Genomic DNA, 16,102 nt, shown 5'->3' with positions numbered 1-16,102 from the left:
GCAGCAGGCACAAAGGCACAGGCATATTTTAACCAAAGGTTACAAATCAGCTGTCCACAAGCCAGATCTAGGCTACTGATGTATTTGGTTCTGATCTCTGAGCATTTACTTATTTCTGTTTTCTAGTTATATTAGAATAGCTATTTCTTGACAAAATCAGCAGGTTCAAAATAACCATACCTACTGACTAACCCCAAAGTAAACTGAATTTTTTCTATATTTTTGCTATCTTTGTTATAGTATCATCATCCTTATCATCACCTGCACTGGAAAACAATCTGTTTTGTCCTACCCACTAGAACTTAATCAATCAAATTTCTCTCATTCAGGGAATATTTATAGAGTATCTACTGGTACTGGGAACTATTCTAGACAATAAGGAAATATGCGTGGGATGGTAGCTCATGCCTGAAATCTCAGCACTTTGGGAGACCACAGCAGGAAGATCACTTGAGCCCAAGAGTTTAAGACCAGCTTGGGCAATATAGTGAGACCTCATCTCTATCAAAAATTTTTTTTAAATTAGCTGGTCACAGTGGCGTGTGCCTGTAGTCTTAGCTACTTGGGAGGCTGAGGTGGGAGGATTACTTGAGCCCAGGAGGTCGAGGCTTCAGTAAGCTGTGACCGTGCCCCAGCACCCCAGCCTGGGTGAAAGAATGAGATCCTGTCGCAAAAAAAAAAAAAAAAAAAAGCAATGATCAAGGCAGATCCTAAACACAAGCAAATAAAAATGATCGTGTAATTATAAATGTTCATTAAAATAACATGATATTATATAAGATTACTGCATGACTATTTTTAGATTGAGTGGTCAGGGAAATTCATTCTGATCAGGGATCATTTAAGTAAAGATCTACGTTATAAGAAGCTGCTCATGTGAAGAAGGAGGTGGAAGAACATTCTAGTCAAAAGAAACAGGGAATGCAAAGATGCAAGTTCTAAGAATTTATTTTGTGTAAGCAACAAAAAAAGTCTAGTATGAGTGGAAGACAATGGTATGGGGGAAACATGGCTATAAATAATGTTAAAGTTTAAGGTAAAAGCCAGGTCATATAGGGCTTGTTAACCATGTTAAGAAATGTAAAATTTATTCTAAGAGCCATGGGAGTACATTGGATAGTTTTTTTTTGTTTTGTTTTGTTTTTTTTTTTTGAGACGGAGTCTTGCTCTGTGCCCAGGCTGGAGTGCAGTGGTGCGATTTCGGCTCACTGCAAGCTCCGCCTTCCGGGTTCACGCCATTCTCCTGCCTCAGCCTCCCGAGTAGCTGGGACTACAGGCGCCTGCCACCATGCCTGGCTAATTTTTTGTATTTTTTAGTAGAGACGGGGTTTCACCATGTTAGCCAGGATAGTCTCGATCTCCTGACCTCGTGATCCACCCGCCTCAGCCTCTCAAAGTGCAGGGATTACAGGCATGAACCCCTGCGCCCAGCCCATTGGATAGTTTTAAGCAAGAAAGTGACATCATCTGCTTTAGGTTGAAAAAGACCAGTCTGGCAGTGTAGGAGGCTAGTTAGGCTAGTGCTGCGGGAGCAGTAATGAAGAGTTGTACTAATGTAATAGTAATGCAAATGGAGGAATTTGTTTAGATGGTGTGGTTGAAATGAATCATGGGCAGGATTGAGGAGGAAAGGAACAGTGCCTGGATTTTCATTTTCTGCAAACAGATAAATAATGATATGAGAAGATTTGGTATTTGATGATGTTAATATAGAGAAGTATATTCAACACACAAGCCCAGTGATTAGTTGATCAGGCAGGTATTCTAATCTGGAGTTCTAGGCAGCATTCAGGACTGGAAATAGTATTTGAGAATAGTCAAGATGTAAGCAGACTTCAAAGCTATAGACCAGAATAAGAGCAATTAAGGTAAAATCTCCTTGGGGTTTTGTGCTGATAAAGAAGAGAAAAGGGCCAAGTACAGCTCTCTCATCTCTCTAATGCTTACAGTTAAAAAGCAATTATTTGCTGAGAATAATTCAGCAAAGAGGACTGAGACGGAGCTACCAGGAAGGTAGGAGAAAAAACAGAAGGGTAGACCTTACAGAAACCAGTGTCAAAGTGCCAAAAATAGAAAAGTTTGGACAATTGTGTCAAAGTCTGAGTTGTCAGGATTCTACCTCAAATGTCAAATTATATTAACAAACATTTATTGAACATTTACTATTACAGACATTATGCCAGATACTCTGGGAAATTGTAACAGGAGACGCTATTGGTGGTCTAGAAAATAAAGCCCTCTAGATCAAAGTGTATTTCACTATCTATAAGTACTAACATGGTATTTGTCACTGAAAATCTATGTGTGTGTGTGTAGGTATATTACTATACTAATAAGTATCAAAAATGTTTAAGAATATGTAATTTGGATTTGAAAGGAATCACCTTTAAAGAGTCTCAGTCAAGATAGGAAGATGATAACATAAGGCCTATATCTGAAGGATTTATATGGGATTGGTGGCCTGGCAAACCTGAAATTTGCTCTGGAGGGCTGGGGCAGAAATGGCATTTCAGAGAATGCAGCCATTTCCCAGAGCTCTGGCTTGCAGGACTTGATTTGCAACTTATTTATGTTGCATAGTAACCATCACAATTCTATGTAAACAGAGTTCAGGATAAGGAATATACATTTTTTACTTAATTATGATTAATGATATTCTCCAAGCAAGCAGGGCAACCAGTTAGCTATAAACATAAAACCTAAGTTGCAAGAGCAATCTTTACCTATACATTTAGTGGTTTGTATGGAAAAGCACTTAAAGTCCTGAAAGATGTATAGATGGCAAAACAATTTCTAGTATTTGTGTTTCTGCTCTGTATTTTCTTCTTCCCATCTCAAGCTGGGAGTTGAATGCTTGATATTTCTTTGCCTCAGAATTTTGTGCAGTTGAAAAACACAAGCTGAAAAACGACTTGCAGACAGATCAATCAGGGTTATTGTGGTCACACGTGTGTGTCTAAGTTTGAAGTCACTGAAAAGGTTGTAAAGTTGGACTTAAAAGCAACAGAAACTCTAAATATGAAGGAAAAATGTGGACCTGGGTCAAGGGCATTAGATAATAATCAGTATGGTTTAATGGTAGCACATCAGAGTAGCTTCCCACAATGCACTGTTGCAATATGAGACTCTAGGACCTTGGCACAACTTTGGGAGTTTGAGAAAAGCCCTAATAATGACTAACATTGAATTTCTCATTGGGTTTCAACTAAATTAAAAATAAACATGTTGTTATATATGGTAGTGTCCTCAGTTATTTCTATGTTCAGTGATTTTACACACAATTAGATTAAGTATAAAGCATAATATATAGACAGATACAGAATATAACAGAAATCAGTATGTACATGTCAGGACAATACTCACGGCCAGGCAGAGTTTGTGTAGAAATCCAGTTTGAAGCATTGCCATAGCCAGCATTGGTGCTGGCAGCCACTTGGAATCTATACCATCTAAATTTCTTTAATCCATATACTGTCTCTTCAGTTAAGTGAGCTTCATAGAGGTATTGAATTTTTTGATATTCAACACATTCTTCAGATTCCCATTCTTTGCATTTTTGAGCACGAAGTTGAGTGGTAATTTTGTAATTTTGAAAGTAGCCAAGGATAGTGTCAGGTCTTATCCATGTCAATGTTGCACTAGTTGATTGAACATCAGAAAAAGCAATATTTGTGGGAACACTGGGAACTAAAAATTTAAGGGAAAAATTAAAAGCAATTACAATTACCAAACACTTCATAAACAGAAGAAAGAATAGAATTCTATTATGGAGCAGCTAGTAGAGATCTGTCAAATTACTATAGCTCTTAGATTAATTATCCCCACACTTAATGGGAAGAACCTTAGAGTGATGCTTCCGGGACCACCATTTTAAAAGGGTAGAGGACAAAATAATTGTAATTTATTAATTCTTGATTTTGCTTCCAAATTCAATCATAAGTGGCTTATATAAACAAACTTTGGCTTCAGATAGAACTATTTCACTGTTACAAAGGAAAACTGTATGCTCATATCATCCTAAGTACTTCCCTAGGTATGGTTTGAGTTTGTAATATTCAGTTCCAAGGGAAGACACTTGTGTATTTAAATGTCTAAATAAACACAAACACATCTTATATCTAGTAAATGTTGATTATAAAACAATTTTAAATAAACAATATTACTGACAGTTTTAATGTATATAATTCATCTTTTTTTTATTTTATCTCATGTATATTTAGAATTAACATGTAGTCCTGCTTGGAGTCATTTATTTGCTTCCACACTAACTACAGGTTTGCCAAATGCATACCATGTGTCAGGCTCTGAGCCTGGTGTTAGGGATTCAGGATACAATAAAGCTCATGTCCTGTTTTCAAGAGACAGTTTATTGGGCAAGTAATATACGCATGTTATGGTTAGAAATAAGAAAGAGCAATCAATTAAGTGATATTGGAACTCTTCTTAACCATGTCTTTCTTTGTATATCTTCAACGGCCTTTGTTAAGAAGATGGAGATAAAGAGAATCAAAATGATGACGTGAAAATTACATAATGCGAACTGTATGTTAATATTCACATTTTAAAATAAGAAAATTAATAAATATTTAGAAAGCTCATTGATCTCTAAAGATATATTAATTCAACATTCAATAAATATCTAAGAGCATCTAATATGTACAGGTAGGATTGTAGGTGCTGAAAATACAATGAACAAAACAGACAAAAATTCCTGCCCCTGCAAAATTTACATTCAGGGGAGCTATAAACAATAAAAGTATCAATAAGTATTGTACATAGTCACCTTTTGTATCCACAGGGTACTGGCTCCCAGACCTTCCACGGAGAACAAAATCAGAAGACGTTCAAATTCCTTATATAAAATGGTGTAGTATCTGCATATAAACTACACACATCTTCTCATATAATTCAAATAATCTCTAGGTTATTTACAATACCTAACACAATGTAAATGCTCTATAAATAGCTGTTGTACTGTTTGGAGATTAATGCCAAGAAATAAAAGTTCTGGGCATGTGGGGTACAGACACATTTTGGTTTTGTATATTTTCCATCTGTAGTTGATTGAATCCACGGATGCAGAACACATGGATTTGGAGGGCCAACTGTAGTGTTTTGGATGATGATCAGAGTTGCGGAGAAAAAGAAGAATGAGAAGAAGGAGAGTTTCAGGGATATTGAAAATTTAAATTAGGTAATCAGAGAAGGGATTAGAAGATACTAAATTCCTTTATAGCAGCATGATTTATAGCCCTTTGGGTATACACCCAGTAATGGGATGGCTGGGTCAAATGGTATTTCCAGTTCTAGATCCCTGAGGAATCACCACACTGACTTCCACAATGGTTGAACTAGTTTACAGTCCCACCAACAGTGTAAAAGTGTTCCTATTTCTCCACATCCTCTCCAGCACCTGTTGTTTCCTGACTTTTTAATGATTGCCATTCTAACTGGTGTGAGATGGTATCTCATTGTGGTTTTGATTTGCATTTCTCTGATGGCCAGTGATGATGAGCATTTTTTCATGTGTCTTTTGGCTGCATAAATGTCTTCTTTTGAGAAGTGTCTGTTCATGTCCTTTGCCCACTTTTTGATGGGGTTGTTTGTTTTTTTCTTGTGTGTTTATTGCGGCATTATTCACGATAGCAAAGACTTGGAACCAAGCCAAATGTCCAACAATGATAGACTGGATTAAGAAAATGTGGCACATATACACCATGGAATACTATGCAGCCATAAAAAATGATGAGTTCATGTCCTTTGTAGAGACATGGGTGAAATTGGAAATCATCATTCTCAGTAAACTATCGCAAGAACAAAAAACCAGACACCGCATATTCTCACTCATAGGTGGGAATTGAACAATGAGATCACATGGACACAGGAAGGGGAACATCACACTCTGGGGACTGTTGTGGGGTGGGGGGAGGGGGGAGGGATAGCATTGGGAGATATACCTAATGCTAGATGACGAGTTAGTGGGTGCAGCGCACCAGCATGGCACATGTATACATATGTAACTAACCTGCACAATGTGCACATGTACCCTAAAACTTAAAGTATAATAATAAAAAAAAAGAAAAAGAAGATACTAAATTCATATGTAGGTAGGGGACCTAGCCATGTCAATATTTCAGAAAGAGAAATTTGAAGCAGAGGAAACTGTATAGTTGGAGGCATGCCTGGTATATTTGGAGAATAACAAGAAGGACTGAGTGACTGGTACAAGCTACCAGTACATGACACTAGAGGACATTGTCATGGCTTTCATTTGAGCAGAGAAGTGGCAGGCTCTCTCTTTCACAGAATCACTCTAGCTACTGTGTTGAGAACAGACTAAAGGGTAACAAGGCTGGAAACGAGGAGAGTAATTAGCAGGCAACTGCAATGTCAACACAAGAGATCACAGTGGCCTGGTCCAAGGTGGTAGTGGCAGAAGTGAAGAGAAACATTCAACTCCTGAATATAATGTGAAGGAGAGCTGGCAGGGTTTGCTGATGTGTGGTATGTGAAATATCAGAGAAAGAGAGGAATAAAAAATGCCCTAAGGTTTTTGGATTGAGCAAATAAAAAGATGAAGTCACTATTAATCAAGATGTGGGTGACCGTAAGAGGGGTAAGCTTTGGGGAGGAAGATTCACAATTTCTTTTGAGTAGGTTAACTTTGAAATTCCTCTCAGACACCCAGAAGGAGAAATCAAATACTAGATAGAAGCTTGAGTCTGGATTCTGTAGAGAGAGGTCTGGACTTCAGTTAAAATTTTGGATTTCATCTTAAATTTTTATCGAATTATTTACAGATCTATTGCTTATTTACTATATATATATATATATATATATATATATATATATATATTTACCAAAACTGGCACACTATTTACAACACATTCTGTTTTATCTTTACCTATCATGAAGAAAAGCAATTAGAGAAAACACTATCTTTAGGGGAAAAAAAGTAAATTTATAGAGGAAGAAGTTTTAGAATTGGCTAAAAAGTAGAATTTTCATAATTTTTTCAAATCCCTCAGTCACTAAATTTGAACTCAGATCATCTGAACATAAGATACATTTTCAAAATATTCTAATATAAATCGGATGTGTTTGATTGACGTGGGTGTTCAGAAAATGTTTTTAGAGAAGAGATGGCACATGAGATGGAATTTCACTGATTGTAAAAGTGGAGATCATGGAAGAGAGGGTGATGTGAGCTAAGACAAGTTTAATTGCAGCTTGTAATTCATGTCGGCAATAACAAACAGCAAGACTGCACAATAGCTTGGGGACTTACTGTGTCAGAGGAAACTATAGATAGCTTGTCAGGCAATTGAAAGCTATAAAAAATGTCACAGTATGTCCAGAGGTACATTTTATCAACTACAGTCTGGTAATTGCAAAACAGGAAAAGGGAGAAATTCAGAGACTACTTGATTTGTCCAGGAAAGAAGAAATTAGGTGATAGCAACAGTACAGAAGTCAGTTTTTAAGATATATTTTGGCAACTGAATCCATAAGAACAGGCAAATAAATGAGAAAAATCACGTAATCTCAGAATTTGAAATTGAGAGATCATCTTGGTCATCTTGTCTCTTTGTCTGACCTTTGTGTCTGCAGATATCCCTCAAGATTCCCGGTCCCTGTACAAAAACAGATTCTTCCACTTACTCAACCAAACACTGATCTAGGTACAGATGGAAAGCTATGTTGCTGCTGTAACTAAGAATCTTAATCAGTTTACTTTAAAATAGAGAGCTATCCAGTGGACCTGTCCTTATAACCTGAGCCCTCTAAAAGGAGAATAGTATTTTTGGCCGTTTTCAGAAAAGGAAGTCAAAGCTTTAAAGAGATGGATTCAACGTACAAAAATTTCTCTATTGTTGGCTCTCAAGAAGGAGGGAGCTGCATGATAAGGAACACAGAACATCTTTGGGAGCTGAGAGAAGCCCTTAGCTAAAAGCCAGCCAGGGAAGGGGCTCTCAATCCTGTGACTGCAAGGAACTAAATTCTACCACAACCACGTGAACCTGAAAGAGGACCCTGAGTTACACAAGAACATGTTGACTGACAAGTTGACTTCAGCTTGTGAGAATAAGTAGAAAACCTAGGCACAACACGCCTGGACTTCTGACCTATAGAACTATGAGCTAATAAATGGGTATTGTTTTAAGCCACTAAGTTTGTGATAATTTGTTACACATCAATAGAAGACCAATACAAACCTCCCCCTACAAAATGAGCAATCACTACTTACCCAGCCTCTGCTTACATACATAGAGCAAGGGGAAACTGAACATCTCAAGGGTAGTTTATTTTAAAATTTATTTTCAGATAGCGCTATTAGTTTGTACAGCCTGCATTATTTTGAACTGATATTTACTTTCCTATAAATCTCAGCTCTGCACTGAAAACCCACTCCAAAGAGGCCAAATCTACTTTCACCTCCACATCACCCCAACATTATATGTAAAAAATTCAAAAAGATTTTGCTTCCGCATCCATCTCAATAAAAATATTGAAAAAAATCACTCAAAAATAGATGTTTATTTGTAGGTTATAAACACATAAAATGTCAATGTACATAACAGATTTTCTCTCTCAGAGTCTAGACTACTGAATGAAACAAAATGGTGATTCAATAAATGTTTTTTGAATGTGTGAGCAAATGAATCGAGGGTATAACAGGGGACTTTATTTGGCTTTCCTGATGAAGGATAATTTAATTAGAGACCTGAAGGATAAGAAGAAGCTTCACAGATAAAAAATATCAGGATGTGTGAAGGTGTTAAGACCCTGAAGAAGAAGAGTGTCACACATTGAAAACACTTAATGAAGGCTGCTGGGTCTACAAGGAGATGAATGGGAAGGGACGAAGTAGGCAATGTAAGTGGAATCACATTACACTGAGTCCTTAAACCAAATATATGACTTTTAGCTTTATCTGAAGCACAGTGATATACTTGAAAAGTTTTTTTGTTTTGTTTTTGTTTTTGTTTTGTTTTGTTTTGTTTTGACAAGGTCTCACTCTGTTGCACAGGCTGGAGTGCAGCCTTCCCTTTCTTTTCATCTAACCTCATATCCGACTCTCTTCTTCCTCCCAGTCCCTTCTCTCACTTCCAAAGAATATATCTAGAGTGACTGTCTTAGTTTGGCTGCTGTAGCAAGTTACTATAGACTGAGTGATTTACAAACAACAGAAATTTATTTCTTAACATTCTGGAACTGAAAGTCAGATGAGGGTGCCAGCATGGCAGGTTTCTGGTGAGAACCAGCCTCCTGGTTCCAGACTGCTGGCTTCTTATTGTGTCCTTGTATAGCAGAAAGAGGGCAAAAGAGCTCTCTGCAGTCTTTTTATAAGGGCACTAATCCCATTCATGAGGGTTCTACCCTAATGACCTAATTATCTCTGAAAGGCCTCACCTTCTAATAGCATCACACAGGGAGTTAGGACTGCAACATATGATTCTAGGGGGGATATAAACATTCACTCCATTGCAGCAAATTATTTGTTATACAGACAGGTCACTTTTGAGAGTAAAAGGCAATGTCTATTGGATGAAATGCCAGCACAGCAAGCATAAACCCAGACTGCCCTGCAAACTGGGATTTAGGGTCACTATATATATGCTTTGGATATATTTTGCCTTTTTCTTCAGTGTTTGGAGTTGTATGGAGTAAGCACATTGAAATGGATATATCGGGAGGAGCCAAGATGGCCGAATAGGAACAGCTCCGGTCTACAGCTCCCAGCGTGAGCGACGCAGAAGACGGTGATTTCTGCATTTCCATCTGAGGTACCGGGTTCATCTCACTAGGGAGTGCCAGACAGTGGGCGCAGGCCAGTGGGTGCGCGCACCGTGCGCGAGCCGAAGCAGGGCGAGGCATTGCCTCACCTGGGAAGCGCAAGGGGTCAGGGAGTTCCCTTTCCGAGTCAAAGAAAGGGGTGACGGACGCACCTAGAAAACTCGGGTCACTCCCACCCGAATATTGCGCGTTTCAGACCGGCTTAAAAAACGGCGCACCACGAGACTCTATCCCACACCTGGCTCGGAGGGTCCTACGCCCTCGGAATCTCCCTGATTGCTAGCACAGCAGTCTGAGATCAAACTGCAAGGCGGCAGCGAAGCTGGGTGAGGGGCGCCCGCCATTGCCCAGGCTTGCTTAGGTAAACAAAGCAGTCTGGAAGCTCGAACTGGGTGGAGCCCACAACAGCTCAAGGAGGCCTGCCTGCCTCTGTAGGCTCCACCTCTGGGGGCAGGGCACAGACAAACAAAAAGACAGCAGTAACCTCTGCAGACTTAAATGTCCCTGTCTGACAGCTTTGAAGAGAGCAGTGGTTCTCCCAGCACGCAGCTGGAGATCTGAGAACGGGCAGACTGCCTCCTCAAGTGGGTCCCTGACCCCTGACCCCCGAGCAGCCTAACTGGGAGGCACCCCCCAGCAGGGGCACACTGACACCTCACACGGCAGGGTAATCCAACAGACCTGCAGCTGAGGGTCCTGTCTGTTAGAAGGAAAACTAACAAACAGAAAGGACATCCACACCAAAAACCCATCTGTACATCACCATCATCAAAGACCAAAAGTGGATAAAACCACAAAGATGGGGAAAAAACAGAACAGAAAAACAGGAAACTCTAAAATGCAGAGCGCCTCTCCTCCTCCAAAGGAACGCAGTTCCTCACCAGCAACAGAACAAAGCTGGATGGAGAATGATTTTGACGAGCTGAGAGAAGAAGGCTTCAGACGATCAAATTACTCTGAGCTACGGGAGGACATTCAAACCAAAGGCAAAGAAGTTGAAAACTTTGAAAAAAATTTAGAAGAATGTATAACTAGAATAACCAATACAGAGAAGTGCTTAAAGGAGCTGATGGAGCTGAAAACCAAGGCTCGAGAACTACGTGAAGAATGCAGAAGCCTCAGGAGCCGATGCGATCAACTGGAAGAAAGGGTATCAGCAATGGAAGATGAAATGAATGAAACGAAGCTAGAAGGGAAGTCTAGAGAAAAAAGAATAAAAAGAAATGAGCAAAGCCTCCAAGAAATATGGGACTATGTGAAAAGACCAAATCTACGTCTGATTGGTGTACCTGAAAGTGATGGGGAGAATGAAACCAAGTTGGAAAACACTCTGCAGGATATTATCCAGGAGAACTTCCCCAATCTAGCAAGGCAGGCCAACGTTCAGATTCAGGAAATACAGAGAAAACCACAAAGATACTCCTCGAGAAGAGCAACTCCAAGACACATAATTGTCAGATTCACCAAAGTTGAAATGAAGGAAAAAATGTTAAGGGCAGCCAGACAGAAAGGTCGGGTTACCCTCAAAGGGAAGCCCATCAGACTAACAGCGGATCTCTCGGCAGAAACCCTACAAGCCAGAAGAGAGTGGGGGCCAATATTCAACATTCTTAAAGAAAAGAATTTTCAACCCAGAATTTCATATCCAGCCAAACTAAGCTTCATAAGTGAAGGAGAAATAAAATACTTTACAGACAAGCAAATGCTGAGAGATTTTGTCACCACCAGGCCTGCCCTAAAAGAGCTCCTGAAGGAAGCGCTAAACATGGAAAGGAACAACCGGTACCAGCCGCTGCAAAATCATGCCAAAATGTAAAGACCATCAAGACTAGGAAGAAACTGCATCAACTAACGAGCAAAATCACCAGCTAACATCATAATGACAGGATCAAATTCACACATAACAATATTAACTTTAAATGTAAATGGACTAAATGCTCCAATTAAAAGACACAGACTGGCAAATTGGATAAAGAGTCAAGACCCATCAGTGTGCTGTATTCAGGAAACCCATCTCACATGCAGAGACACACATAGGCTCAAAATAAAAGGATGGAGGAAGATCTACCAAGCAAATGGAAAACAAAAAAAGGCAGGGGTTGCAATCCTAGTCTCTGATAAAACAGACTTTAAACCAACAAAGATCAAAAGAGACAAAGAAGGCCATTACATAATGGTAAAGGGATCAATTCAACAAGAGGAGCTAACTATCCTAAATATTTATGCACCCAATACAGGAGCACCCAGATTCATAAAGCAAGTCCTGAGTGACCTACAAAGAGACTTAGACTCCCACACATTAATAATGGGAGACTTTAACACCCCACTGTCAACATTAGACAGATCAACGAGACAGAAAGTCAACAAGGATACCCAGGAATTGAACTCAGCTCTGCACCAAGCGGACCTAATAGACATCTACAAAACTCTCCACCCCAAATCAACAGAATATACATTTTTTTCAGCACCACACCACACCTATTCCAAAATTGACCACATAGTTGGAAGTAAAGCTCTCCTCAGCAAATGTAAAAGAACAGAAATTATAACAAACTATCTCTCAGACCACAGTGCAATCAAACTAGAACTCAGGATTAAGAATCTCACTCAAAGCCGCTCAACTACATGGAAACTGAACAACCTGCTCCTGAATGACTGCTGGGTACATAACGAAATGAAGGCAGAAATAAAGATGTTCTTTGAAACCAACGAGAACAAAGACACAACATACCAGAATCTCTGGGACACATTCAAAGCAGTGTGCAGAGGGAAATTTATAGCACTAAATGCCCACAAGAGAAAGCAGGAAAGATCCAAAATTGACAGCCTAACATCACAATTAAAAGAACTAGAAAAGCAAGAGCAAACACATTCAAAAGCTAGCAGAAGGCAAGAAATAACTAAAATCAGAGCAGAACTGAAGGAAATAGAGACACAAAAAACCCTTCAAAAAATTAATGAATCCAGGAGCTGGTTTTTTGAAAGGATCAACAAAATTGATAGACCACTAGCAAGACTAATAAAGAAAAAAAGAGAGAAGAATCAAATAGACGCAATAAAAAATGATAAAGGGGATATCACCACCGATCCCACAGAAATACAAACTACCATCAGAGAATACTACAAACACCTCTACGCAAATAAACTAGAAAATCTAGAAGAAATGGATACATTCCTCGACACATACACTCTCCCAAGACTAAACCAGGAAGAAGTTGAATCTCTGAATAGACCAATAACAGGAGCTGAAATTGTGGCAATAATCAATAGTTTACCAACCAAAAAGAGTCCAGGACCAGATGGATTCACAGCCGAATTCTACCAGAGGTACAAGGAGGAACTGGTACCATTCCTTCTGAAACTATTCCAATCAATAGAAAAAGAGGGAATCCTCCCTAACTCATTTTATGAGGCCAGCATCATTCTGATACCAAAGCCTGGCAGAGACACAACCAAAAAAGAGAATTTTAGACCAATATCCTTGATGAACATTGATGCAAAAATCCTCAATAAAATACTGGCAAACCGAATCCAGCAGCACATCAAAAAGCTTATCCACCATGATCAAGTGGGCTTCATCCCTGGGATGCAAGGCTGGTTCAACATACGCAAATCAATAAATGTAATCCAGCATATAAACAGAGCCAAAGACAAAAACCACATGATTATCTCAATAGATGCAGAAAAAGCCTTTGACAAAATTCAACAACCCTTCATGCTAAAAACTCTCAATAAATTAGGTATTGATGGGACATATTTCAAAATAATAAGAGCTATCTATGACAAACCCACAGCCAATATCATACTGAATGGGCAAAAACTGGAAGCATTCCCTTTGAAAACTGGCACAAGACATGGATGCCCTCTCTCACCGCTCCTATTCAACATAGTGTTGGAAGTTCTGTCCAGGGCAATCAGGCAGGAGAAGGAAATAAAGGGTATTCAATTAGGAAAAGAGGAAGTCAAATTGTCCCTGTTTGCAGACGACATGATTGTTTATCTAGAAAACCCCATTGTCTCAGCCCAAAATCTCCTTAAGCTGATAAGCAACTTCAGCAAAGTCTCAGGATACAAAATCAATGTACAAAAATCACAAGCATTCTTATACACCAACAACAGACAAACAGAGAGCCAAATCATGAGTGAACTCCCATTCACAATTGCTTCAAAGAGAATAAAATACCTAGGAATCCAACTTACAAGGGATGTGAAGCACCTCTTCAAGGAGAACTACAAACCACTGCTCAAGGAAATAAAAGAGGATACAAACAAATGGAAGAACATTCCTTGCTCATGGGTAGGAAGAATCAATATCGTGAAAATGGCCATACTGCCCAAGGTAATTTACAGATTCAATGCCATCCCCATCAAGCTACCAATGACTTTCTTCACAGAATTGGAAAAAACTACTTTAAAGTTCATATGGAACCAAAAGAGAGCCCGCATCGCCAAGTCAATCCTAAGCCAAAAGAACAAAGCTGGAGGCATCACACTACCTGACTTCAAAGTACACTACAAGGCTACAGTAACCAAAACAGCATGGTACTGGTACCAAAACAGAAATATAGATCAATGGAACAGAAAAGAGCCCTCAGAAATAACGCCGCTTACCTACAACTATCTGATCTTTGACAAACCTGAGAAAAACAAGCAATGGGGAAAGGATTCCCTGTTTAATAAATGGTGCTGGGAAAACTGGCTAGCCATATGTAGAAAGCTGAAACTGGATCCCTTCCTTACACCTTATACAAAAATTAATTCAAGATGGATTAAAGATTTAAACGTTAGACCTAAAACCATAAAAACCCTAGAAGAAAACCTAGGCATTACCATTCAGGACATAGGCGTGGGCAAGGACTTCATGTCCAAAACACCAAAAGCAATGGCAACAAAAGCCAAAATTGACAAATGGGATCTAATTAAACTAAAGAGCTTCTGCACAGCAAAAGAAACTACCATCAGAGTGAATAGGCAACCTACAACATGGGAGAAAATTTTCGCAACCTACTCATCTGACAAAGGGCTAATATCCAGAATCTACGGTGAACTCAAACAAATTTACAAGAAAAAAACAAACAACCCCATCAAAAAGTGGGCGAAGGACATGAACAGGCACTTCTCAAAAGAAGACATTTATACAGCCAAAAAACACATGAAAAAATGCTCATCATCACTGGCCATCAGAGAAATGCAAATCAAAACCACTATGAGATATCCTCTCACACCAGTTAGAATGGCAATCATTCAAAAGTCAGGAAACAACAGGTGCTGGAGAGGATGTGGAGAAATAGGAACACTTTTACACTGTTGGTGGGACTGTAAACTAGTTCAACCATTGTGGAAGTCAGTGTGGCGATTCCTCAGGGATCTAGAACTAGAAATACCATTTGACCCAGCCATCCCATTACTGGGTATATACCCAAATGACTATAAATCATGCTGCTATAAAGACACATGCACACGTATGTTTATTGCGGCATTATTCACAATAGCAAAGACTTGGAACCAACCCAAATGTCCAACAATGATAGACTGGATTAAGAAAATGTGGCACATATACACCATGGAATACTATGCAGCCATAAAAAATGATGAGTTCATATCCTTTGTAGGGACATGGATGAAATTGGAAACCATCATTCTCAGTAAACTATCGCAAGAACAAAAAACCAAACACCGCATATTCTCACTCATAGGTGGGAACTGAACAATGAGATCACATGGACACAGGAAGGGGAATATCATACTCTGAGGACTGTGGTGGGGAGGGGGGAGGGGGGAGGGATAGCATTGGGAGATATACCTAATGCTAGATGACGAGTTAGTGGGTGCAGTGCACCAGCATGGCACATGTATACATATGTAACTAACCTGCACAATGTGCACATGTACCCTAAAACTTAAAGTATAAAAAAAAAAAAAAAAGAAATGGATATATCGAATTTGATTTTACCAGCCTCTATGAAATGATATTAAGCTGTGTCCAATATTTGCAGTAAACAAGCTGTAATGTACAAGCCTATGCTTTCATATTCCACACATATGTGTGAGTAAATCTGTAGGATAATCGTTGCTAGGTAAAACATATGCATATTTGTAGCATTGGTAGACATTGCTAAATCACACTCCAGAAAGGTTTTACCAATACCTACTCCTGTCAACATGCATGAGAATGCCTGTTCCCCAAGCCAACAGAGTATGCAATAAAAGTTTCAGAGGGGAAAAATTCTGTTTCAGTGTGAAGCTTATTGCACTTCTCTCTCTTTAATTTCCTTTTTCATAAACTATCATTTGTATTTTTTCT

The 16,102-nt window shown here is 39.1% G+C and overlaps 1 protein-coding gene across 3 annotated transcripts in view; it reads right to left on the bottom strand.

Moving 5' to 3' along the window:
• The window catches only part of PTPRQ (protein tyrosine phosphatase receptor type Q), a 242,317-nt gene that overhangs the window by 88,114 nt on the left and 138,101 nt on the right, over positions 1 to 16,102 (bottom strand). For all 3 annotated transcript variants that reach the window (XM_024347962.3, XM_024347960.3, XM_024347961.3), the window contains exon 26: positions 3,364 to 3,687. In XM_024347962.3, coding sequence (XP_024203730.3) covers positions 3,364 to 3,687 — 324 coding nt within the window. The remainder of the gene's footprint in view (positions 1 to 3,363; positions 3,688 to 16,102) is intronic.

Source organism: Pan troglodytes, chromosome 10 (genome assembly GCF_028858775.2).
Source record: "Pan troglodytes isolate AG18354 chromosome 10, NHGRI_mPanTro3-v2.0_pri, whole genome shotgun sequence".
NCBI lineage: Eukaryota > Metazoa > Chordata > Mammalia > Primates > Hominidae > Pan > Pan troglodytes.
The sequence above is the reverse complement of the archived record's forward strand: the minus strand, read 5'-3'. Positions and strand labels throughout refer to the sequence as shown.